We start from the raw sequence: 27,492 nt of genomic DNA, 5'->3' as shown, positions 1-27,492 counted from the left end.
CTGTATTCAAGGCTGTGGCTCACCACCATCTTCGCTGGGAAATTAGGGGTGGGCAATGAATGCTGGTATCGACAGCACTCCATCAGTGAAGAAAGAAAAATATCGGTACAATATTTTACCCCTGGATTAGAGAGAGCTGCTCAACTTAAGTTAATTCAGGTCAGGTATGTAGCCAGCACACGACAGCAATATTGGTGCAGAAAAAAACGATTCAGGGTTTTTAAAATACATACCGGACTCAAAAAAATCTTAATGTGCTCGTGTTAGTTACTGTACTGCTGAAGAATTGGAGGGGAAGATCCATTGGTGTAAGGTGGGGGAAGGTAGAGGCACGTAGACCGGGCCTAAAGGGAAGTCTGTTTTCACTCAACCCTTGCCGAGCAAATTCGATTATTTACTTAACAAACGTCAAACCTTTCAAGGCTATTTACAAATCACTGCATGAGTTTTACCTCTTAAAATCTTGTCCTTGGTAATGATACGGGTGCTGCTGATAGTGCCCAAATACTTCAAATACAATTGGCTTTGTCTTGATGTATTCTACAAATGATTCAGTTACTTCGACAGCGACCTAAACGAATGATGGAGAACATATTAAAGGCAGGTTTTTAAACTAACTTGGGGAAGGCATTTAAAATTTAGATATGTAACCGATGAAACGGCTGGTCAAGCGTTTGAAAAAGAAATGCACCGGTGTCTCAGACTCACATTCTGCACGTGGTAAAAGCCAAGGGGTGTACCCCGGCCGCTGTTCTTTAGGGGCTCTGTCGAGAAGGCCTCATCATGACGATGCAGGAAGCTGGCAACAAACAATTATATCTAATGACATTTTAAGTTAAACAAGTTAATGCCTCTGTTGAAATGCTGGATGGGGAGGTTTGATGCAGGCACATTAAACTTTCAGACATGGCTCGTAACAATTTCAATACTGCTGAATACATGTTGCCAGAGCTTTTCCTCTTGCACTCATCAGGACAAATGCAAGAATGCCAAATTTCAAACAATCACAACAATTTATACTGCAGGAGAAAGGGGCTGCTGATCGGTTGGCAAGTCGATTCTGATTAGCTGAGCCGTTGCCATGGAGAAAGCAACAGGCAACTATAGACCCCCGGGTAATTCAAAAAAAAGGGGCAAGGCTTGAACATACTCCTTTTGTTTGCAGTGAATGGGTCCCTGTTTATGAATGTACGCCGCTTCTAGTGAGTGTGAATGATCACCGTGATGGTTTGAAATTTGATATTCTTGCATTTGTCCTGATGAGTGCAAGATGAAAAGCTTCAGCAACATGTCTCTCTTTTCAGCAAGATTCAACTTCTGTACCACCAAGAGACTGCTAATAACAATTTCTACCTTCCACTTCCTGATAGTAATTTGTACATGGCATTAGTTGCAATGATAAGTTTTCAGCATTGAATCATAGCAGTACGGTGGGTATTGTAGTATAGTGGCTATGAGGCTAGGGAAGAAACTCAACAAGAATTGTACTCCCAGTTTGATGAAGGCTCGTGCACCTGAAACATGAACTCTGTGTCCCTCCACAGATGCTGACGAGTGATTCCAGCATTTTCTGTTTCTATTTCAGGAAATTGCATTCAATCAATGTTAGGTTCTCGGCAAATGCCGGAGAAATCACAGGAAACTCCTAACTGTCCTTAAAAAGCTAGAGTCAGTTCACTAATGTCCTTTGGAGAAGGAAATCTGTCATCCTATCCAGTTTGGCTTATAGGCGTGACTCCAATTCTAACACTGAGGGTTTGTCTTTTAATGCTTTCTGAAGTGGCTGAGGAAGTTAAACGTTTGTAATTTCAGTTTTCCAGAAAATATGTAAGGCTTGCATTTATATAGCGCCTTTCACGACCAGTGGACGCCTCAAAGTGCTTTACAATGAATGAGTGACTTTCAAAGTGCATACACTGTTGTAATGTTAGGAAAATAAATGGAATTGTGGGCTTCTCTGGTTCTAGGGTCATTTATGAAATTATCATCCAAGCTGGTTTTTCCCAGGTTTTTGCGGATAAACTACTGTGCAGGTGAAGGAGGGATGACACTACCAAGGATCTTTTTCTCATTTGATTAAAGAGAAAGCACATTTTTGCTCTTGAAAACTTGGAAATTGGCAGTCTCAAAAAAAAAAAAATTCACTAATGCAACAAAACTGCTAAATTTACTGGAAGAAAATTAGAACACAGCATTTTCCTATGAATAAGATGACAGCAAATACTAACGGAATTATTTGTTTCAGTGGCAGTTTTTAAACTCCTGGTAGGGCCACCAGATGGAGCACTTCACTGTGGGAAACGGCAACCCACTAGCAACCATGAAGCTATTTAAGCTCTTAATCTATATCTGAGGGACAGGGAGGGAACCGGGGGGGAGACAGGGAGGGAACAGGGGGGGAGACAGGGAGGGAGGGCGCAGATAGGAGATAGGACGGAGGGTGGAGATAGGGAGGGAGGGGTGAGATAGGGAGGGAGGGCGGAGATAGGGAGAGTGACAGGAGAGAGGGGAGAGAAGAGGGAGAGTGACAGGAGAGGGGAGAGAAGAGGGAGAGTGACAGGAGAGAAGGGGAGAAGAGGGAGAGTGACAGGAGAGGGGAGAAGAGGGAGAGTGACAGGAGAGAAGGGGAGAAGAGGGAGAGTGACAGGAGAGAAGGGGAGAAGAGGGAGAGTGACAGGAGAAGGGGAGAAGAGGGAGAGTGACAGGAGAAGGGGAGAAGAGGGAGAGTGACAGGAGAAGGGGAGAAGAGGGAGATTGACAGGCGAGAGGGGGAGAAGAGGGAGAGTGACAGGAGAGAGGGGGAGAAGAGGGAGAGTGACAGGAGAGAGGGGGAGAAGAGGGAGAGTGACAGGAGAAGGGGAGAAGAGGGAGAGTGACAGGAGAGAGGGGGAGAAGAGGGAGAGTGACAGGAGAAGGGGAGAAGAGGGAGAGTGACAGGAGAGAAGAGGGAGCGTGACAGGAGAGAAGAGGGAGCGTGACAGGAGAGAAGAGGGAGCGTGACAGGAGAGAAGAGGGAGCGTGACAGGAGAGAAGAGGGAGCGTGACAGGAGAGAAGAGGGAGCGTGACAGGAGAGAAGAGGGAGCGTGACAGGAGAGAAGAGGGAGCGTGACAGGAGAGAAGGGGGAGAGTGACAGGTGAGAAGGGGGAGAGTGACAGGAGAAGGGGAGAAGAGGGAGCGTGACAGGAGAGAAGAGGGAGCGTGACAGGTGAGAAGGGGGAGAGTGACAGGAGAAGGGGAGAAGAGGGAGAGTGACAGGAGAGAAGGGGGAGAGTGACAGGTGAGAAGGGGGAGAGTGACAGGTGAGAAGGGGGAGAGTGACAGGAGAAGGGGAGAAGAGGGAGCGTGACAGGAGAGAAGAGGGAGCGTGACAGGAGAGAAGAGGGAGCGTGACAGGAGAGAAGAGGGAGCGTGACAGGAGAGAGGGGAGAGTGACAGGAGAGAAGAGGGAGCGTGACAGGAGAGAGGGGAGAGTGACAGGAGAGAGGGGAGAGTGACAGGAGAGAGGGGAGAGTGACAGGAGAGAGGGGAGACTGACAGGAGAGAAGAGGGAGCGTGACAGGTGAGAAGGGGGAGAGTGACAGGAGAGAAGAGGGAGCGTGACAGGTGAGAAGGGGGAGAGTGACAGGAGAGAGGGGAGAGGTGTAGGTGAGGCAGCAGGGGGCAGTGAGAGAGAAAGTTGGATGGGATGAGACAAGGATTTGTTGTGTTTGTTGCACCATAGCTGCAGTGTAGGATGGCAAATGAGGTAACTACTTTAAAATTATTTATCAGCGCCTCGAACCAAACTGCTGTGTGACTTAGTTTAATTCTACCTGAATTGTTATTTGCTTCGCCCCATATCCTAGCTGTTGTTTTAGAAAAATCGTGAAAATAAAAATACTAGCATACGTGCTTAAAAATAAAATAGCTTGTTAACGCAATAATGCCAACAGCCAAACCTTAGAGTCAATGGTGCTGCTTTTGTTAACCACCTGACAAATTGAGATCGTGCCTGTGACGGTCACTCTCAGGCCGACAGCACATGGACATAAACCACAAAGCACAACTGCAAATGAGTTTCTTACTTGAACTGACAAAAGATGTCGGCGTATTCTGGCGGGATTCCACTGGCCTGCAGCACTGTGACTCGGAAAGTGAAAACACTGCCGACTTTCAGGTGTTCCCCAATGCCATCAGAAATCCCCTCCAGGGACAGCTTGGGGTCCAGCTCCGTGCCCGGTTTAAAATCTACCATTCAAAAGACCCCCCAAAAGACAATAGCATGAATCTAGTGACTGCAAACCAAACAAACACTGTTTAAAATCATTTAGCTCACAACACGCTATACAAAAAAAGGTTGAACAGGTTAATGCCCTCCTCCAGGCGAAGCTTTGAACCCGCTCAAGAAACTTAACTCCATGTGTTATTTACCATCATCTTTAATAGTTCATCAGCAAAATCAAACAAGGTCCTTAGAAGAGATTTGATGGGATTGTTCAAAGTCATGTGGGACAGGTAGGAAAGAAACTATCTCCACTGCTGGAAGATTTAAGGTGAATGACAACAGAAACAAAGATGAAGGGAGGAACAATTTCTTTACACAGCGGCTGGTTACAAACTGGAATGCACTGCCTGAGAAAGTGTGGTGGAGGCGGATTCAATCCCGTGAAACACTTCAGGGGAAAAGCCTTACAGGGCTAAAGGGAAAGGGCAGGGGACTAGATAAATTGCTCTTGTCGAGAGCCAGCACAGGCTCGAGGGGCTGACTGGCCTCCCCTTCTGTGCTGGGGCCATTCTGAGATTCTATAACAACGTTCCAAAGAAGAGTCATACTGAACTCGAAACGTTAGCTGTTCCTCTCTGCAAGGATGCTGCCAGACCTGGGTTTTACCAGCACTTTCTGTTTTTACAACGGTTCTATAAAATCATCTGAAACAGAGGCATAAATCCAATGTATTAAATCAATTTAGGAACTAGACTGGACTATGATCCTGGCAAATAACTTAAGCTTGTTGCAATAACAAGTTCAGAGTGTTAAATGCCTCATCATTTAATTTACAATCTTGTAAATTTAGTTTCAAAGCAGCTGGAATAATTTTTCTTTTATTTGTCATTGCTTTAACTGAAGAGGGATTTCCTAAATTGCGAAAGCTGTCACGTTAGCCTAATATTGGGAGCAAATCTCAGTTTTGCATTTAGAATAAAATTTACAATGGGAGACAAGAAAGGGAGTGAAAGGAAGAACCTTATCTGTATTGGAATTTATTTAAAAAGCAGCTTTCTGGCAGCAGACTGGAGTCTGACCTTTGGGGAGAGGTACTGTAAACAATCTTTTTTCACCCTGGTTGAGAGAGAGGAGGAAACAGCTTTTCAGAGGCCAGGCAGAAAAGTGCATAAGTGTCCATGCCTAATCTCACTGTGAACTGCTGGCAATGTTCTGCAGCATTCCTGTGAATACTGCAGCAGGATCCATGATACAGCTCACTGCCCTTCGGGGAGTAGAATGAAAAAAAAATACAGCATTGTTGAATTTTCTGTGACATAAGTATTAAGTAACTTAATCAGGGTACTCTTTTCTCCACATATTCAAATAGTTATTACAAAATCACAAACACCGTGATGTTAATCCGTTTCTGCAGGGAAAAAAAATGGAATTTTACTGTATTCCAATTCTAACATTTGTAAATCCTGTTGGATTGTATTACTCGTGCTCTGATGTAAACGTGAATACCCACGGAGAGCGAAATTTCAATACCAACTTTCATTATAACTTACAAAGATATGACCTGGGCCGAGTTCTATAAGAAGATTTCTAAGCACCAGATTCACTCAGTACCCCAATTATTCTTAATAGGATTTCTATAAAATTCTGAACAGTAAGATTTATGCAGCGGCATATGTAATGATTTCTATGACTAAACCTTGACAAGGCTGCACAGTACCGCTACTGAAATGGCTTTACTTTCTGGATTATATTGAATGTAGTCAAGAGGTTCATGCAAATGAACTCATTTGAACATCCTGCGTAATCTTATTACGTTCCAATTGCAGTCAGAAAAAGCAATTGCTCACAATTGTCAATGATGCTTCAATCTTATCCTAAACAATTTACCCAGTTCGTTGATTCTGTTCATCTCCTCCGATGGGGTGATGACCTCTGTACTCTGACCCTGCCCTTCTACAATCCTAAGTTCCTCCAGTGAGAGCCCAGAGCGTGACATTACTAGAGAAGAAACGTAACTCTGCAAACAAAGCAGTAAAAGAACAAAATGAGAAAGATAACAATAACCCGGGCTTGCGTCAATTTAGACATGTAAATATGGGGTGGTGGTTTAGAATCAGCAAAGATACACGTACCTCTTTGAAGTTATCATCGTCGAATGAGATTTTAGCAGTGCCTGACTGACGTACACCGGATCCATAGTCTGGTGCCTCCTCATCAGCTAGGTAAGAGGCAGACATTCAGCACAAAATACAAACAGATATGGGTTAAGCACAGACTCTTATACAAAATGCTAGGAGTAGAATACTACAATTAGCACACTTTTTTTCGCAACTTTGGAACCTTTTGAATTGCTACAAGTGAAGCCTGCAGTGATCAGGTCTCAAAACCTGACCAGCTGGCTGATGGTTTAAATCTGGCAGAATAGATGCAATGACCTTTGCTGGTCAGAAAGTTGGACCACCCCTCGGGGTGAAAAATCTTCCTGCTTGAGAAACAATGTCTCATTTATATTTAGCTGACCACAAGTCAAACTGTACCAGTTGGCCACACTGAAAGGTTTCAAGACCCTACTGATGTATTTAACGGTTTTATTAGTCTGTCCTCTTGCATAACCATCAAAGGGTTAGAGAAAAATGGATAACTGGACGGAGCAATGTCAGTAAAGCACTGGCTTGGAAAGCTAACTGAACAGGTTTTCGCACTTTGATAAACTCTGCTTTTTACACAACCTACATTGTGAAGCTGTAAATGCAACACGAAGGCTAAAATGACAAAAGGAAAATATTTCCTTTACAATTAGGCATTAACGTAACTCCACTACGCAAGAAACCTTGCTCAATTCAGGCAACAGGTTTGGCTGTGCACCATTTTGCCTTTTTAAAATTCACAGAAGGAATTAAAATTAAGTGCATTACATCGGTCTAGCAGATAAAAGAAACAATTTGTCTATCAATCTTCACAAACATGTTATGACCGCAAGTCATAATAAAAGGCACAGCTGAAGCTTCACGCTATCCCCCTCACCAGGGTTATAAACAATACTGCACCTCGATCTTGAAAAAAAAAACCAGTTTGTGAAAACCCACCTGTAATGGCCTGTACACCCACTCGGAGGAAACCTCGGACCTCCCCCTTCTCACTAACTATGGCAATCCTGTGAACAAGGGGTACTGGATACAGCAAATTGCTGAGGTACACAAAAGCTCTGTGAACAAAGAAAGAAAATAGACACAAAACTATAATTTAGCTAAACATTTGGAGATTGCATGAATGCTCGCAACACCTGACAGTAGGGATGTGCAGACATATTCAGGCTGGATCCTTTTTAGAAGTTGGGACAATTAAAGTTGAGAATAATGGATATTAGGATCAATAATAATTTGGGTTCAGTATAAAACGCTAATGAATCATTTTGTTTTATTTCTACAGTAGGAAACATCGCCCAAGCAGATTTTTTGTCAAAGGTGTACACAGTTTAGGATTTAAGAGTTTGATATACTGCCGGAAAGACAACATCTCAGCTGTTTATTAAATAACTTGAGATGTTATGGGGAAAATGCCTCAATGAAGCACTGACTTTGTGTATTTTAATTTTGAAAGACACCAGCTACAAAGGTTATCAGTGCTGGTGACTTTTTTTTAAAGAAAAAGTGTGTTTTGAATTGTATTTCCAAAAAAATAACCATCAGGCATCTTCATTTCAAGCCTGAGTTTGATTTAATTTCATGTAGCAATCTAAATATAAAGACGTCACTTCCTATCAGAATAATGAACATGTTCACAGCTTTCCTTCATCACACTAAACTGCCCAAAGCTTTACTTAAAATCTGTCTGATTTGATTTGCCAAATTCTGTACGTTTACCAATATACAAACCTCCAATTTACCACTGATAGTTCTGAGGGACTACCCAGATATGACCTGTGCCCATAAACTACGTAAACACTGCAATGCAGAATTTACACGACTGTCTTGCTATGACAGGCAGCAAAAAAGCATAGATAACAATTCCTCTACCTTTGCAATCAGAGATCCCAAACATCCATAAGTAGGCAGTAACTTAACATATCCTGTTGCGATTTCCAATTCAACAGAATCAGCTGCTGATCTGCCAAGTGCAATCGATTCTCTCTCTGTCCCACTCCTTCTCAACTAACCTGGTGAACTAGGAAACACAATTAGATGAATCCTCACGCATCAAAAGATCCCCCCCATAAATTTGAAGTTCTGCATTTTAATTAGGGGGGGGGGGGGAAATCAGAATCTACAAAAGGAACTCTTAAAAATAACATTTGATGATACTTCAGGCAGCCCTAGGGCCTTGATGGTTCATCACTTAAATGGGATGCCTGCAAATCCCTACTGTTCAGATGGACAGAACTATAAAACACTAAATTACAACTATGGCCTATGACACCAAACCCCCCACCCCATCATCATGGCCAATGCTTCAAACACACTTGTTTACCAACAACACATCTTCCAATTGTGTGAGAGAGAAAAGAGGATAGTACTGTAAATGAAATCTAAACATAAAAAAGTCATAATCAGACTGAAGTAAACACAAAGGATATTAAAAAAAACAAAAATATGGCAAACAGCTAACACTATGAAGGTTAAAAATAGCAAGACAAAGAAAGACCTAAAACAGAACGAAAAAAAAATCACATGAGCCTTATTCAGTCTGCTTTGAGCCAGTAACCACTCCTACTACAAAAGGTTACTGTAAAAAAAAACATAAAACAAGCAAAACAGCGCTAATGTTTACATATTCGAATAATCAGAAACAATCCAAAAGGTTGGCGGGAATAATTAGTATCAGTTGCGGCATTTATCAGCACAACTATACTTTTAGTAAGGAATGGCAAAAGGAACTGAAATAAGAATACAGCAAACTGCAGTCTCTTAAGTAATCGGAACATGTATTCCCATTGACCGTCAATGTAGAAATATTAGCATTCGTTTTACAGGACCAATCGGTAGCCCCAGGACCATTTGTCAAGTGTAAAATGCCAACAAATATTTAGAATGCAGTAGTTATTGTACCTTGTACTCTTTCCCACACAGGCTCTGCTAAGCAAGCATATATTTTTCCCTCTCTTTAAAAAGAGCAAACTGGAAAAATTTTGGAAAAAAAAAAATCGCTGAGCTCCCTCAGACAGCCAGCGGAACAAAGTTACTCTCATCAGACACAGTTTGAAATTCATATTAACGCCTACGCTTAATGTGTCTTTCTTTAAGCAGACTGAAGAGGTTGAAACAATATCAGCAGTAAGATTGGTGAGGTAAAAAAATGGCATGTTGACAAAACAAATTCCAAACAAAACAACCTTCCAAATAAAACTCTGAATCAAAGTAAAAGTTACAGCCAATAGTAAGGGAATGTTGTATTAGGAACACGCAAATATGCAGTTTGAGGACGCCAGACAAAAATTATTTTTTAAAATTCATCAAAAGCGTGAAATTGTCATACACTCCCAGCATGCCATGGGAGACAGCTAAAGGGACGAGCTCTTTTACTGATGGAAGCAAATTCAATGGAATATTCGTACAGCAGAACCTGCTTATTATCCTTCATATCATTATTAGCATTCCAAAACCCTAGGGTCAATCCATTCTGGAACCTCTCTGGTTCACATTGCAGACTGTGGAATATAAATCAATCATAATTGGCAATTAGCGCCAACCTTTTTTTTGGACAGCTTAGCAAAGTGCGGCAGGAAAGTCATCACAGTACGGGGGGGGGGGTGAGGCCATTTGGCCCATCGAGCCCTTGCTGGCTCTCTGCTCTCCCATTCTCTGGCTCTATCCCCATAGCCCCTGCAAATTTATTTCCCTCCAGTGCCCATCCAATTTCCTTCTGAAATCATTCATAGTCTCCGCTTTGCCCACCCTTGAAGGAAGCAAGTTCCAGACCATTACCACTTGCTGTGTCAAAGGTTATCCTGCACATCCCCCGTGTATCTCTTGCTCAAAATCTTAAATCTGTGACCCCTAGTCCTTGTACCATCAGCCAATGGGAACAACTTTTCTTTATCCACTCTATCTAAACCTGTCATAATCTTCTACACCTCTATCAGATTTCTCCTCAATCTCCTTTCCTCCAAGGAGAACAATCCCAGTTTCTCCAATCCAACCTTGTAGCTAAAAATCCCTCATCCCTGGAACCACTCTAGTTAATCTCCTCTGTACCCTTTCAAGGGCCCTCATGTCCTTCCGAACGTGTGGCAACCAGGACTGGAAGTTAGTTAACTTGCAAATAACTTGGATCTTGGCCTAAATTCATCACTTGGTTTTTGCTAACCTGTTTAGTGTTTCTTACTTTCCCTTTTCTACATCTTTCATTCTAAATTCTTCCTGGAGTTAGAACTTAGCTTCATCTTCACCATTTTGGTGCTGGCTTGATCTTGTAAGATCCTATTAGGCCAATAAATATACATTTAATATAAATTTGCCTGGCAAAATTCGGTATGATAATAAGAAAGGTATGCTGTACAAATTTACAACAGAATGATATTTTCTTACCCACTGGCTCAAATTCATGTACATTCCTCATTTCTAATCTGGTTTCACTTACTGTACTGTATGCAGTTACTTAGTTTAGTTTAGCTCATGGAGTTAGGTGCCAGGCTCGGACATCTAACATTTGGTTTGTGCCAAGTAGTCGGACAACTGCTCAGGATCAAAACGGAAAAGGGTTCCCTCCGTTACCCTAAGTTGGATCGACACAATATGTTTCACATCCTGCAGTTTGCACCCTTATTGTTGCATAATATCAGAGAGTTTAATTCTTTTTTGTTTAAAGAATCATTCCCCCCCCCCACCAATTTATCACAGCTGGTATCAGTGCTCATGTGTTCAGGCAGCAGCCTTGGTCATAGGCTATCAGGGGCCCTGAGTGCTAGGGTGAAGCCAAAGTGGGGATTGGCATATTTTGGACCACAAGAAGATATTTGTAGTAAGGTGTGGAGACCAGTGAAAGATACATGTGCTGCCCCCAATCCAGTTTCAGCAACAGGGCAGTGCATGCCAAAACTCTATCTAATCAGGATTTAAATATTTGCTTTAAAAAAAAAAGCAAAATAATGCAGATGCTGGTAATCTTAATTAAAAACAGAAAATGCCGGAGAAATTCAGCAGGTCTGGCAGCATCCGTGGGGAGAGAAACAGAGTTGACGTTTTGAGTCCGTATGGACTACTCTTCTGAAGAAGGGTCATACAGACTCAAAACATTAACTCTGTTTCTCTCTCCATGGGTGCTGCCAGCCCTGCCGAGTTTTCCCAGCATTTTCTGTTTTCATTGTAAATACTTGCTATTGGATAGCAGAGCAGCACATTCACAAACTGTACACCAGTCAGGACAATTTTACGAATCTGTTTTGATCCGATGGCACAGAAGCCTCTGGTCAGCTAAACCCCGCTTTAGTTGGAGGGATGCAGAGGGACCGCACAAAAGGTCAGAAGAGTACAGGCGGAGAAAATTAAATTGATAAATTTCACCACACAAATGCAGTTTTCATTAAATTTCCCGTGTAGAGAGGCCGGAAAGACATCTACCCAACGATAGCTTCCCAATTTGTTGCGCTCAATTCATTATTCTTATCCTCGATAGCAGCAGCATCCTCAGTGCCAGGAGTGCAATTTTTTAGATTCGGCCAGCTTAAGATAGCCGAAAAATCCTCTAATCTCATGCTGGAGACGGCTGGTGATAGGAATTCATGGCAGGGTTAGTTGGGCTTATTTTGAAATCGGTGTTAAATGTCCTCACTTAGGAACACCTGCGCAAATTTACAAACAAACAGTCGGGTGCAATTATAATTTGTTTTTAAGCGAAGCGGATTCATTTTTTTAAAAAAAAACCCCAATTCCGTGAGCTAAACAGTACATTAGAACAAAGCTTTCCATACGTCGTTCGGTACCAGTGGCTTTGTTGCCGCAGGTCGCAGGGCTTTCAATGAAAAGAGCTAGTCCCTTCCCACTGTTCTCCAAAGAACCTCACCAACCTTCCCACTAAAATGAACCAGGGGGACCGGTCATAAAACGGATCCTGCCCATCGCCGAAGATGTCTGATCCCTCTTCATTCCCCAGGTCTGAGCTAGTATCGTCCACAAAGGCCTCGTCGTCCAGGTCCTCAATTTCGTCTTGCTGCTCATCAGCAAGCTCAGTGATATCAGAATCAGCTGTAGAGAAGGTGGGCGAGGGCGTGCGATCGGCAAGGTGCTCGTTCACACAGCCGTGGAAAATTGGGGAACTGGAGTGCAGTTAAGGGCAAGAAAAGGGTTATTTTCCATTGCACGAGTCTAATTTGACTTCAGAGAAAAATGGGTGTTAATGATTATTTCAATCTCTTCAAGCTAGAAAGTAAAATTGCATGCTCGACCTTTAACATTTCATTTGCTTTAACAAACATATAAAAACAATAGAAGGTCAGAAATAAAAGTTAAGAGGCACATCGCTATGAAATAGGTGCATTTTTAATGGCAGCTTGAGTTGTTTCCTATCAATTTACAACAAATCCATTTGTTTACCAAGTGACCTGCAACATCATCTTTTTGAAACCTTTTAAATTATTTGGTTGGATATTTTGAGAAGAGTTTTCAATTTGGAAAACAAACAAAGAACAAACTTGGAATAGCTCCTGTCATGTCATTGGGAAATTCCAAAATGCTTTACAATCACTGAATTACTTCTGGAGCTAGTCACTTATTATATAGGTGAATACAGCAGCCAATTCGTGCACAGCAAGGACCAGTGACAGCAATGAGATAAACAACTAGTTAATTTGTTTAGAGGTGGTATTGGTTGAGAGAGGGATCAAGCAAGAAGGCCCGGGGGGGGGGGTCGAGCAGGGAGGGAAGGAGGGAGGGAGCGGGGGGGGGGGAGGACAGAGGGAGTGAGCGAGCGAGAAGGGGAAACCAGGAAAGTAAAAGCATGATTGAAAGACTGGTGTGCTTTTTCATAGAACATTGACGCCAGTGCTTGAGACAGGAAGGAGCTGTTCCTGAATGGGATCAAGCCACTATCAGAAAGGATAAATATGACAATAGAGACTTCTTAAAGCCAATGGAGAGAGAGGGTACATGTGGAAAATGTAATAATCTAAAAGATTAAAAAAGCGTGAGGTCATTCAATTTGGATTCAAAGAGGACAAATTAGAATATTTTCAAATGGCAAGGGACTAGATATTGTGGGATTGGATTTCCACGTACACCCAGTCACTAAAAGCTAGTGCACAGGTACAAAGTGTAATCTAAATGGCGAATGGAATGTTGGCTTCTATCTCCAGAGGGTTGGAATGTAAAGGGGAGGAAGATATGTCCAGTTGTAGAGCCTTGGTCAGCCTCTACCTGGAGAATTATGTTCAGTTCGGTGGGGTGCACTGCACCTCAAGGAGCATATGTTGGCCTTGGAAGGGTTACAGCATGGATTTGCCAAAATAATGGGGGCTTAAAGGACTGAATTGTGAAGACAGTTTGCATAAACTGGTGTCACATTCCCTTCAGTTTAGGCAGCTGAAGGGCCATCTAATTGAGGTGTTTAAAACGATGGAAGGATTCACCAGGGCAGGTCCAGAGAAGCTACTTCTTTGGATGGGGGAAATTCAGAATAAGATGGCAGAAACTTAAAATTAGAGCCAAATCACTCAGGAGGGAAATCAGGAAGCACTTATTTCACCCAAAGACTAGTAAAATTCTGGAACACTCTGCCCCAAGAGGCTGTGGATGTTGGGGGTCAATTTAAATGATCAAGGCTGAGACAGACAGAATTTTATTTGGCAAGGATATTTTATGGATATGAAGGCATGTCAATGGAGTTAAGAGAGAGAGAACGAGAGAGAGAGAGAGAAAAAAAGAGAGAACGAGAGAGAAAGAGAACGAGAGAAAGAGAACGAGAGAGAAAGAGAACGAGAGAGAGAGAAAGAGAACGAGAGAGAGAGAAAGAGAACGAGAGAGAGAGAAAGAGAACGAAAGAGAGAGAACGAGAGAGAGAGAGAAAGAGAACGAGAGAGAGAGAGAAAGAGAACGAGAGAGAGAAAGAGAATGAGAGAGAAAGAGAACGAGAGAGAAAGAGAACGAGAGAGAAAGAGAACGAGAGAGAAAGAGAACGAGAGAGAGAGAAAGAGAACGAGAGAGAGAGAAAGAGAACGAGAGACAGAGAGAGAGAACGAGAGAGAGAGAGAGAGAGAGAGAGAGAGAGAGAGAACACGAGAGAGAGGGGAAAGGGTAACCCCTCCCCATCCCACACACACACACACACACACACACTTCTGTCAGAGTTGTGGGAACTTTCTCCTTATTTTCCCTTCCTTTAGATGTTATCTCAGCTCAGCTCCTGACCTCATTACAGCCTTGGTTCAAACATGGACAAAAAAGCTGAACTCCAGAGGTGAGGCGAGAGTGACTGCCCTTGACATCAAGGCTGCATTTGACTGAGTGTGGCATCAAGAAGCCCTAGCAAAACTCGGGTCAATGGGAATCAGGGGGAAAATTCTCCACTGATTGGAGTCATACCTAGCATGAAGAAAGATGGTCATGGTTATTGGAGATCAATCATCTCATTTCCAGGACATCACTGCAGGAGTTCCTCAGGGTAGTGTCCTAGGCCCAACCATCTTCAGCTGCTTCATCAATGACCTTCCTTCCATCATAAGGTCAGAAGTGGGGATGTTCACTGATGATTGCACAATGTTCAGCACCATTCGCAACTCCTCAGGTACTGAAGCAGTCCATGTCCATAAGCAGCAAGGCCTGGGCAATATCCAGGCTTGGGCTGACAAGAGGCATGTAACATTCGCACCACACAAATGCCAGGCAATAACCATCTCCAACAAGAGAGAATCTAACCATCATCCCTTGACATTTAATGGCATTACCATTGCAGAATCCCCCACTACCAATATGTTTGGGGGGGGGGGGGGGTTGCGGTTACCATTGACTAGAAACTGAACTGGACTAGCCATACAAACACTATGGCTGCAAGAGCAGGTCGGAGGCCAGGAATCCTGCAGCGAGTAACTCACCTCCTGACTCCCCAAAGCCTGTCCACCATCTATATCTATAAGGCACAAGTCAGGAGTATAATGAAAAACCCTCCACTTGCCTGGATGAGTGCAGCTCCAACATCACTCAAGAAGCTTGACACCATCCAGGACAAAGCAGCCCGCTTGATTGGCACCCCATCCACAAACATTCACTCCTTCCACCACCGATACACAGTAGCAGTAGTGCGCACCATCTACAAGACGCACTGCAGAAACTCACCAAGGCTCCTTCAACAGCAACTTCCAAACCCACAACTACTACCATCTAGAAGGACAAAGGGCAGTAGATTCATGGGTCAACACCACCTGGAAGTTCCCCTCCAAGGCACTCACCATCTTGACTTGGAAATGTATCGCTGTTCCTTCACTGTTGCTAGGTCAAAATTCTGGAACTCCTTTCCTAACTGCACAGTCAGTGTACCTACACTACATGGGCTGCAGCAGGTCAAGAAGACAGCTCACCACCTTCTCAAGGGCCACAAGAGATGGGCAATAAATGCTGGCCCAGCCAGTGATGCCCACATCCCATGATTGAATAAAAAAATACTCTCTTTAGGAACTAGGGTGCACAACATCAATAGGGCAGGCAGGTGCCCCATTCGATGGCTTCAGAATACGACTTTCCAGCTAAGAATTGGGAGGTGTCTAAGACTCTTGCAGGTTGACTTTGCCTTCACAGTATCCCCTATCTGTGGGAAAGCAGCTTACTCCAGCTTGGTGCCTTCTCCAAACAGTCCTGAGACTGGGATCTCACACACCAGGTGCAAGTTCACTGGGAAGAGTCCATCAGCTGTGGCTCACCAAAAAAAAAAAGTGGCTAGAATTTAACACCTAAGAACAATCAGACAGACCAAGGCGTTTCTTGAATACATTTTTCTTCCTGCATTTTAACAGGGCAATAAAGAGTTTTTGACGCCACACGTTCCCGAAATATTCTTCTAAGCTCTGTGGCTCGCTCTTAAAAATTCACCAGGGACACAAACATTTTAGCAGATGCTTGTGTTATTAATGCAGCTCTGAGCTGGGAGATAGGAAACCTTAGAAACCACTAACTCAACTTTAGCAGCTGGTTAATCCTTCTGCATCAGAAGCAGCTCAGCAAATGTCTGTTGCAAATGACCGATAACACGTCAGTCTATATATGGCCCAGAAACGATGCATATAAAGAGCACCATACTGGGATTTCTTTTTAATACAAACATTCTTCACAAGGAGCATGGTTAATCAAGGTTCTTCAAGTTTCCAGCTCTTCCCCTTCTTTCCAAGCTCGCACATACACTTCAGAAGCTCCACACTTCCCAATAATGATGGATTTATTTCCCCATTCACCTACTAACCAGCATGAAAGCAAATAGGATGGTTTTGGAACGAAGGTTCCTTATCAGCTAAGAACTTAAAAAGTCATCGCTTAATTAAATAAGCTGTGAATATCTGCCATAGAAGTTTTTGATTTTCATAAAATGTTGATAGAATACAGCAGCAAGGGCATCTAGCTTTTAAATACTGATGCATCCCGCATAGATGAATGGAAAATTGCAAGTGATTGATTTGAGAAATTACAGAATAGCATGATCAATTGATACCCGAAAGTGATTCCAAGGTAACCTAATTCAGGGCTCAAGTGACACCATAAATGACAAAAGCAAAGTGGCACCTCAACCCCTGAAATGAGACAACTGTCTTCCAGATCACCATCACTTGTCCACCATTCTTCATTTTAGCCATTCGGTAGTACAACACTAGTTAACTGATGCATTCACCATGGCAACGCGTCTATCAGTTTCCACCATCCAACCGGTCAGCACTCTCTTATGAAGTATACATTGCTGTTCCCTTTATATCTGGTATTCTTCGAATTGTCCTGATGAGTGCAAGACAAAAAGCTTCGAGAGCATGTACCTTTTTCAGGAATTTTCTTCATTTCCCTAAAGCTATTCAATGGCGGATCTCTGGACAGTTCCATACTTGATCCTCAGTCAGTCTCAGTTACCACAGTCCAAGTGCAGCTGCAATTGTTCTCAGTACTCCTTCGTGGGGACAGGGATATATTGACGAAGTTTGATGCTTCTAATGACTGGTTTCTGTGGGAAATGTGCATTCACAAATTTAAGATGCGGGCAAGTCTAGAAGCGGCTATGATGGCCCTGAAGTCAAATAATCTTTCACATTCACGGTCAATCCTCACACAGGAGATGAGGCAAAAGTGCCGTGCGAGTATGTTGGGGGTGGGATTTTAAAAGAAAAATAACAGTGAGCGTGTGGTCAAGGTGAGAGATTTCAGGGTCAAAAGATTTTCTGTTTTAGGAACTGGACGTTAGTAATTATTCCATATCACACTTACCCTTTGCTACACCAATATTAATTATGTTATTCCGAGACCTGACTCTTTTCTTTTTTCGTACACGGATGCGAGTGTCACTGGCTAGGCCAGCATTTATTGCCCCATCCTCAATTGCCCTGTGATGGTGGTGGTGACTTGCTAGGCCATTTCAGAGGGCAGTTAAGAGTCAACTACATTGCTGTGGGTTTAAAGTCACGTGTAGGCCAGACCAGATAAGGATGGCAGATTTTCCTTAAGGGTATTTGTGAACCAGATAGGTTTTTAATGACAATCTGAGTTTCACGATTACCATCAATAACACCAGCTTTTTTGTTTCCCAATTTATTAACTGAATTTAAACTCCCCCCCACCCCCCTCCCCCCGCTGCTATGGTGGGATTTGAACTCACGGCTCTGGATCATTAGACTAGGCCTCTGGATTACTAGTTCCGTAACATAACCACAGTGCTGCCATTTCCTTTGCTGTGCTGGTGCTAAACTGGCCAGTTTCCTTCTGTGAACCCACATCCACCAGAACCTGGGATGAGAGGAACTCACCCATTTCAGATTGGAACCTTGCAGCACAACATTGAGTTCACTTGGTGAAGATGGTAACCAAATCTGTTAACTATTGACTACAGCAGCAACCAAAAAGTGATCACCTTTCCTGACCAACCAGAATGTGTCATGCAGCTGATAATGTTTCAACAGTTAAAACCTTTGTTATAAACTTAAGTGATAATCCATTGTTTACTGCTGGAGAATAATTGCCAATATAGATTATACATTAACCCAAGAACTGCAAAACTTTCAGAAAACAATGGATCCACAGGCTAGAATTTAATTCCATTACATTCAATAATCAGACTTCTGCATCCTCAATGCTTGAAGGAATATTGATTGGAAATTTAAAAATGTTTTCTCATATACAAACCTGAAAGTAAACCAAACAACTTCAGTAGGGTTTTGTTGGGTTACATTTCATGCGTTCATGAATTATACAGGAATGCATGCTTCTGCTATCACTCATACTAACTTGGGCTTGTTGATGTTGAAACCTACAGTAGGAATAAGTGTGCTGCAGAGAAAAAAAATCTCTGATAAAAATATCTATTTCGTCAGTACGGTAGACATCTAAGCCAGGTCTCTGCCCTACAGCTGACAACTTCATTGCCAAATGTTTCCGATGTGAAGGAATAACAATGACATACCTTCCCACAAGCTTAAACCAATGGAAGCGGTCATAGAATGGGTCACTGCCTGTCATCATGCTCTCGCTGTCATCTTGTGTGGCGGAAGCCATTTCTCCAGCACGGTCATACATTTCACGCATTAGCTCCAATCTCTGCCTGCACAAACAAAGCACGCATGTTCAGAATGTATGTTGCAATATTTTGTATGACTTTCTTCTGAGTTTTCCCTTCTACAAGGGCACTGGGGAATCTGAGGTTTATCTAGCCGCATCTATGTGCGAATGTTGCTCAACTACTACACAAGGAGACCATTTGTCCACATTTTGATCCCCTAAGCATCATTGCTCATTGGATCAAGTCAATCACAACCTATTTAAAAAGTGAACAGCAACACACACCATAGCCAGCAGCACACTGACAGACATACTAAGCTACGTAATGGTCGTTCTGCAGCATACACTGGCAGGAACATTCTCTCAACCATCTCGTGCAAAGCACGGCCCCATGGGCCACAAGTCGGACGGCACGTACCGAGAAATCTTGCAACCCTCCCCCTCCTTCCAAACCCCACCCCACTTGTCTACATGCTGGCGCCACACGCAATGGAGACTAACAGAACAAATATGGTTTCTTTAAAAGCAGTTGCCTTGGAGGCAGCTAAGGTTCTTCAACAGGAAATGATTCCATCTTCAGTAGGCCATTAGTAAAACAGGTAGAGAGGGAGGTGCTCCAGTTGCACTGTGGCCAGCAAACCCATGTATCACTCATATCACTCTAAACACTATACCATTAGTAGTGGAAGATTTGTAACTTTCCCATTAATTGCTGGAAGAGCTTTCTAGAAACAAATCATTAAAGCAATCTAGGAAATATAGTATAGGTTGCTTATGAAAGACACTTCAGCCCCAATATAAAATATGATACTGTAACATGCAACATAACAAGCATGCCAAAAGGTTAGGCAAGAATTTAAGGCATCCTTACTTGAGTTTCTCCAAGGACCAGTAATGTGTGGCACCGTTCTTCAGATCTTGTACCTCCACGGCAACAACGGTTCTTGGGAATTGCTGAGCTTCCCGATCTGATTCCACCTCAGCAGGGAGTAATTCAGGCGGAAGTGGGGAATAGAGTGTGTCAGTGAGCAACACGAATTGGAATTGTACCTGAATAAAAAAAGTGTAGGGTTGGGGGTAGGGAGGGGTTTGGAGAGAAAAAAAAAAAAATCAGTTATGAAACTACCAGCTAGAATTATCATTTCTATTCTGGCAAATGCTTAACATCCCTTCTTCCTCAAATCAATAGCTGATGTAATACATGGTATGATGGGCAAAGTAAAATACAGCACAAAACGGTCTCCTTACCTAAGGATGGATGTACTTGTCTTAGAGGGAATGCTACCTATGCTTAATAGGTTGATTATTGGGATAAGGAGGTTATCTATAAGGTCTCCTATAAGGAGAGATTGAGTAGACCAAACCTAAATTCTCTGTAGTTTAGATGAGGTGTAAACTCAGTGAAACACAAAATTCTCAAGGGGCTTTACAAGGTAAATGCTGGGAGGGTATTTCTCCTGGCTAGGGAGTCAAGAATTAGGGATCACAGTCTCAGGGTAAGAAGTTGGACTTTCTGGTCTGAGATAAGGAGAAATTTCACCACTCAGACACTTGTGAATCTTTGGTATTCTCTCCCCCAGAGACCTGTGGATGCTCAATCACTGAGTACAGTCAAGGCAGAGATCGACAGGTTTGTGGATACTAATGAAATAGCATGCGAAAATGGAAAGCAGACGATCAGCCATGATCTAATTGAATGGTGGAGCAGGTTCAAAGGGCTGCAAGATGTACTCCTGCTTCTATTTATGTTATGGTACAATATGAAAACCCACCATCATATTATGTGGCATATGTCATGCTCTGCAACTGATTCCAAATACCAAAACTCAAATGACCTCTCCCCACAGCATTCTGCAAGTTAAAAACTTGTTAATTGTGCACTGTGAACTGGTGTCTGAGCCACACATTAGGATAAGTCAGTTGATCGAGCTTGCTTCCGGTTTGTAGTGACAGACCAAGTTTTACAAAAGGTAGTTTTGCCTCTAAAAATTAAAACCAGTTTGACTTGTTTCTCCATAAGAACTTAACTGTAAACATTAGTTAATGACGTATGTTTCTCAATCAGCTAAAACTGGTGACTAATTAATGCTGATTGGTCCAATCCGTTTTTTTTTTCTTTTACAACTCTGCCCCACAGTACTAACACCAGCACATAATTGAAAAGAAACATCAGCATTTTTTTTCTGACATCAGCTCTGTAGAGCGATGTCCTTTTGTGGAGCAGCTTCTGAGTTTTTTTCCGAAGAGCACATTCTAGACCAGAATAGCACAAGCTGTCAGCACAAGCCCAGTACAGTCAACAGCAGCACAGGCTGAAGGCCAATATTTTTGAGCAGTCAGTAGGGGTTTCAGTTTAGAATTGACTTAATTTGAACAATGGCGAGAGGAAATTTCACAAAAGGCATTGAAAACGTAATGAGGGAGTTAATGTCATTTAGTGGCAAACAACAGAACATGCAGTACCTTTTTCTTCAGCTCAACACTAATAGCATTAGCCTCCTTTAGATAGACAGCATTTCCCCAAAGTAGGTCACGCAAAGATGTAAACTGGTGATACTTCCATTTCCTGAATGCCCACTCTGCTAGCTCGTAATCACGTTGGGTCCAGGGGGCTATGGAGGCAAACCAAGATTCACACAACATTTAGAAAGGAAACTTATCAAAGGCCATTAATAACCAAGCAGTAGAGAACCATGGAAACATGGCAGCTCAGACTTGGTACCCACTTATACAATCACATATCAGTAATCAATATATTTGATATTTATTAAGAGGGAGCTTCAGGATTAATGAATATTTATTCATTTCCATTAATAAAATAAATGGAATTTTTTAAAAACCCAAGAGATTTTTTTTTCTCCTCAACATTCTCCAGAAAATAAGTTCGAGACGAAAATGTGACACTTGCGGTTGAACTTCATGGGTGTGGTGGTAGACCCTGCCCATTGGCCAAACAGCTGGGGGCGGCCCTGCTGTGGTCATTTCTGGGAGGCCCCACTCAACTGCATGGTCATCTGGCAATTATTTCGGGACTTCATCCCTTTAAGGGAGGAAATCCCCATCAAACCACCACCCGCAACCCTCCCCCACCCACCCCCCCCCTCCCCCCCCACCCCCGTGCCAAGAGCAGTTGGCCAACCAGAGAGCCAGTTTGCCACCAGCCCCAATGAGGTTGGCACTGCAGCACACCCTAGGGCAGTGAAGATGGTGGTGGTGGCCCCAAAATGGAGGTAAACGTGTGGCGATTGCTGGGGCCAGTCAAGCAGGTCCTACGAGAGGTTTGGGAGGGGCGGGTAGGGGGGATATTTCCGATGGGGATACTTTGTGGGCCCAATCAGGAGTGCCATCCCCACACCCACCTACCCTCTGAGCCTACAAGGAAGCAGCCAGTGATTTTACAGGGCAGCCTCCCCAAGTGGCACAGAGCCACCAAATTCCTCTGCAAACCACCCCCCCTCCTTGCCCATAGAATACTACAGGCAGTGGTTAAGACCCTTAAGCGTTCTCCCAGCAGGAAGGCCACCTTCGCCCTTCCCTGGCACTAAGTGGATCTGAGGGAGTTGGGAAGGCAACAGGCACATCCCACGCCTGCCTTCTCTCCCCATTCCATGACACCACCCCATTCCCCTGCTCCACGCCCTCCACCATCCCCCGCAACACCTCCCAGCCCACTCCCAAGAGGGGAATTTAATTCTGCGCTTAATGTGCAACACCAGAACTATATGGTCTGTAGCAATGGTAAGGCATAGAGATAGAGAGAACAGAACAAAACTGTGGCACATGGTACTCCAAAGATCAACTTTGTAAAGAATGAGAATAGGCTGGACCATCACTGTGAGATCGAAGTGAATGTGTGTTAGGAAATGGGACCAGCCTGCTTGATGGAAATGGCCTTTCCCAACCTTGTACAATTCCAAGTTCCAAGAAATTGGAATATATCAGAGAAGGACCAAGAGGGTATTAGATAAGCACATATAGTCATGGGTCACAAGTGTCCCAGCTTCCCTGGAGTTTGCTTGAATATTTTAGGGTGTCAGGGGGGAATTGCCCAAAGTTTTTCCTGAGATTGGCCATGCATTTTCATCTCCCTCAGAAGTTGTATTAGCGGTGATTGAAGAGGGGCGGTGCCAAGATGTCACCATCTGAAAGGTGGCATTAACAAGCTTAGTAGTACTTTCTTACTCTCCTTCCATCTGACAGCTGGACAGACCACCAATGCTTAATCACTCAAATGTCTTCGATGAAGGGTGGGTCTGAAGACTCCAGGTTTTTCAGGAAATAAAGAAAGATTGCAGGACTGTTACCACGTCGGCCCCGATCAACGAACAGATCACAATAGCATGTGAATGCAGCAAAGCATCTACTTCCGTCACAATCTCAGAATGATCTGGCTGAACATCAAGTGACCATAGTCAATGTGTCATCACATTCAATCACTCAACAGGATTTCATATCTTTGAAACTTGTCTAACATTCTATCAATTGACTAAACAGAAAGTTGACAAGATTTATTTTATCACTGTTTAGCTTGAATGCGATGAATATTGACTATAGTCACTTGATAAACAGCTTAATATCTCGTTAAAATCAGTAGGCCTCATGATTCTGTAAAGGTAAGCTTTAGCAGGAGATGTCCAGGGCAGAAAAAGAATAAACAGCGCAGGCAAAAGACATCATAAAAAAGAGGTGTCACCAAAAATACTGAACCACTGTCACTCCTCCTTTCCTTCTCCAACATCCCTATTCCATATTTAAGTGGGTTTTTATATTTTGCTTTGTAGGAGATGTCAAGTATATTTTACAACCAATTGCAATGAACATTTTGAATCGATCCACATAGGTTTTATCGAAGAACTGAACAGACGCCTGGAAGTAGCATTAATGAACAAAATCACAATTAATCAAATTACATCACCTTCTTCTTCCTCTTCCTCCTCCTCTTCCTCAGTTGTTTCTGCAACTAATGAACGGGTTTCCACTTGTTTCTGTAAAGCTTCGAGCTTACTTTCATAGTCCTGGCAATAAAGACAGAAGACGTGTAGAAGAAAGGACAATAGCAGAGATCCAACAAGGTTCCGTAAGTCAAAGACGTGGTTCTAAAGGTCGACTGGTTACTGCTTTCAGTACAGGGGTCACATATCTTGCTGTGTGATCCAAAATTTGACTTACACCATAGGGTCAAGTGTAGATACTTTCCTTTGCCTAATCTTAAAAAGATGAGTCCAAAAGGGATTCTAATTATTTTTTCAATACAACTATTAGATATGTATATAGTACCAACTTGTTTTAAAAATTAAAGAATAAATGTTTGATTAAATTGGAAAAGGAGCTGCTTTCACTTATTAAAACAGAGTATTTATAAAAGGGCAGTCTCTTTTCCTTTATTTGTGGGCTTAGGTTTTATAAATCAGAGGCCAAGGAAGCAGTTGATACAATACAGCATCCCCCATGTGAAAATGGAACAGAAACACAAGAGCTACCAATATCGCATGGGTTAGTACTTTTAAGACTAATATCACTGAGGAATACATTACTCCTCAAAGCATCACAAAAACTAGTCTCTCAGGAGCAGGAAGGTGAAAGCATGTGAAACCATAGGAATAAGCGATGACCAACCTAGTCTACTTACAGTCGCACTATTATATGACTCTTGAACATTAGCATCCCTTCAGAATTGTAATTGGGAATGGCTGCGTTATTAATAAAGCTTAATTACTATTAAGCAATTGGTGTACCACAAGTCTGGTCTCATACTAGGGGGTTAGTCAGTACCAGTACTAATCTCCACTGTTGCTTTATCATGTTAATTAACTTGCAGAGTTAATTATTAATTACAGACCATGGTAGTTTTAGTACTTTCACATATTAAAAGTTGTAATAGCTCACAGACAGGAATAGATGTAATTAAGTAGTAGAGAATCGTATTTGCTTGTGAGTGGAGGTCATTTCAATGCTATGGATATCAAAATCCAAATGTATTTTTCTTAGAAGAGAAGTTCCAAAATGACACAGTTTGCTGTTCGATTAAGTTGAAGGACTGATCTTAACACGGGCTTACTGGTAATCTAGCTGGTCTGCAGCTTTAAAAAAAAATTTGTATTAACTCTTCTCAATCATTTCTACATTCCCTGCATACACAAAAATCAAAGCTCATACCTGGGATAGGAGGAAGGAAAAGAAAACAAATTACCTTCAAACGTTACCTTGTGAGGATGCACCATTACTGGACAGCCCCTAGGAGGCAGTAGTTCACAAAGCTGGTAATTGTTTTGAAAATCAGAAATAATCGGAACGTAGCAGCAGCAGCAGGCGGCATTCGGCCCTTCGAGTCTGCTCCGCCATTCAATTAGATCATGGCTGATCATCTACCTCAACACCTAGCACTTTTCTGTGCTATCCCCATATCCCTTGACATCATTAGTATCACGAAATCTATGGGTTTCTGTCTTGACCATGCTCAGTGATTGAGCTTCCACAGCCCTCTGGGGTAGAGAATTCCAAAAATTCACCACCCTCTGAGTGAAGAAATTCCTCCTCATCTCAGTGCTAAATGGCCTGCCCCTCATTCTGAGACTGTGTCCCCTGGTTCCAGGCTCACCAGCCAGGGGAAACATCCTATCCACATCTACCCTGTCACCCGCTGCAAGAATCTTACAAGCTTCAATGAGATCGCCTCTCATTCTTCGAAACTCTAGAGAATAAAAGCCCAGTTTCTTCAATCTCTCCTCATGAGATAATTTTGCTACCCACACATTAGTCTTGTGAACCCCTGTTGCATTACCTCAATGACAAGTACATCTTAGATAACCAAAACTATACACAGTACTCCAAGTGAGGTCTCACTAAGGCTCTATACAATTTCAGCATGACATCTTTACTCCTGTACTTAAATCCCCTTGTGATGAAGGCCGACATACCATTCGCCTTCCTAATTGCCTGCTGCACCTGCATGCTAGCTTCTAGTGACTCATGAACAAGGACACCCAGGTCCCTTTGGACATCAACATTTCCCAACATCTCACCATTTGAGAAATACTCTTGTCTTTGTTTTTTCTACCAAAGCGGATAACATCACACTTATTCACATTATATTTCAACTCCAATGTTCTTGCTGATTCATTTAGCCTGTTCAAGTGCCCTTGAAGCCTCCTTGCACCCTCCTCATGACTTACATTTCCACCTAGTTTTGTGTCATCAACAAATTTGGAATTATTACATTTGGTCCCTACATCCAAATCACCGATATAGACTGCGAACAGCTGTGGCCCCAGCACTGATCCTTGCAGTATCCCAATAATGTAATGAAGCCACAGACATGAGTTCACTTTCTGATCACAGATATACCTGTTCAAAGTTCCAATGTTCAAATTCTGATGCTACATGGTAAGAGTTATTAGCAAATCAGATTTCTTCCCAGTTTTCATGCTGCTTCCTTTATGACCTCATCCAGACGCATGTAGTCTGCTTCCGTGTGTATGCTGTTGAAGCCAAGTTCAACTTCTCCAAACCCCATGACCACCTTTGTGCTATCAGATTGCATGCCTGATATTCAGTCATAGATGTACCAGAATTTCTTCCAACTGGACAACTGGGAAACCAAAGTTATTAATTGCTGTCCCAATCAACATGTTCACATCAGCTCCCTCTCCCCTACTCGCTGCTGAACCAGTGTGTGAAACTCCAACAAAGCTGTTCAACACAGATTGACATTCTATCCATAACCAAAACTTGAAGCTCTGTAAAACCGAGTGCTTCCATCACTGCCTTATAACAACTGCTGCCCTCAATTCTTATTTGTGCCTTTATCACATCTAGACTCTACCCCTCCAGTGCTCCTCTGACCTCCAAATTGCCCAAAATGCTAACTTCTGCATCCAATTCTGATACTCATTCATCACCTCCATCCTCGCCAACACACACTCGCCCTCCATCTCCTAAGGATCGAAATTAAAATCCATATCCTCATATGCAAATCCTTCAACAGTCTTGTGCATCCCTCTTCCAGCTTTGTGCCCTCCTCCCAGTCCGCTCTGTTTTCCGACTCAAATGTCCTACACGTATCCACCCACTGACCCTTCTCCATTGCACCTTTTGATGGCTGAGCCTGCAGCTGTTTTGGGACCGACCCTCTGGAACTCCCCCCTAAACCAATCCAATCTCCTTCGCAAACCTATCACTTGTGCCAAACATGTGGTTGCTGTTAAACTAAAGAAACCGTGGCTAAAATGGAAATTCCGCAAGTCAAACAAACTCAGTTTCCAAATAAACTCAGTTGTACCTTGTGTCTTAACGAAGGACACACCCAAAGTGTCCGAACCAGTCTTTACCCTTTCCAAAGGCTGATTGACATGCTGTGGAACTCCAGCGTTTTGTGTTTATATTTCATATCATCACAATGGTCTGTGCTTGACTCGCATCTGATTTTTTTGGGGAGTAAGTGACACTGGTTGAGCAACATGCATCTCCCATCTGAATGATGATGCAAAACTGGTTTGAAGTACCCCAAAAAGGATGAGGTTCCTAAATAAGTAATTTGATTGCACTGAAACAGATGGGGGAAAGAAAATCCTGTTCAAGTCGAAAGGCCAAATCGACTAAATTGCTTCCGCATGTGTCAAAG

At 42.8% G+C, this 27,492-nt stretch overlaps 1 protein-coding gene across 9 annotated transcripts in view; it reads right to left on the bottom strand.

The window, feature by feature from the left end:
* The window catches only part of kif1b (kinesin family member 1B), a 197,877-nt gene that overhangs the window by 48,611 nt on the left and 121,774 nt on the right, over nt 1–27,492 (bottom strand). For 7 of the 9 annotated variants that reach the window (XM_041205801.1, XM_041205807.1, XM_041205803.1 and 4 more), the window contains 11 exons: nt 23,788–23,887; nt 21,336–21,484; nt 19,744–19,922; nt 18,778–18,915; nt 12,209–12,457; nt 7,293–7,411; nt 6,339–6,424; nt 6,094–6,223; nt 4,067–4,229; nt 709–799; nt 453–571 (listed from right to left, as the gene is read on the bottom strand). In XM_041205801.1, the coding sequence (XP_041061735.1) occupies nt 453–571; nt 709–799; nt 4,067–4,229; nt 6,094–6,223; nt 6,339–6,424; nt 7,293–7,411; nt 12,209–12,457; nt 18,778–18,915; nt 19,744–19,922; nt 21,336–21,484; nt 23,788–23,887 (1,523 nt within the window). The remainder of the gene's footprint in view (nt 1–452; nt 572–708; nt 800–4,066; nt 4,230–6,093; nt 6,224–6,338; nt 6,425–7,292; nt 7,412–12,208; nt 12,458–18,777; nt 18,916–19,743; nt 19,923–21,335; nt 21,485–23,787; nt 23,888–27,492) is intronic. The other 2 variants (XM_041205809.1, XM_041205810.1) reach the window with 1 other exon arrangement.

The sequence above is a fragment of the Carcharodon carcharias genome, chromosome 15 (assembly GCF_017639515.1).
Source record: "Carcharodon carcharias isolate sCarCar2 chromosome 15, sCarCar2.pri, whole genome shotgun sequence".
Classification (NCBI taxonomy): Eukaryota; Metazoa; Chordata; class Chondrichthyes; order Lamniformes; family Lamnidae; genus Carcharodon; species Carcharodon carcharias.
Note: the sequence above shows the minus strand (reverse complement) of the source record. Positions and strands in the feature narration are given on the sequence as shown.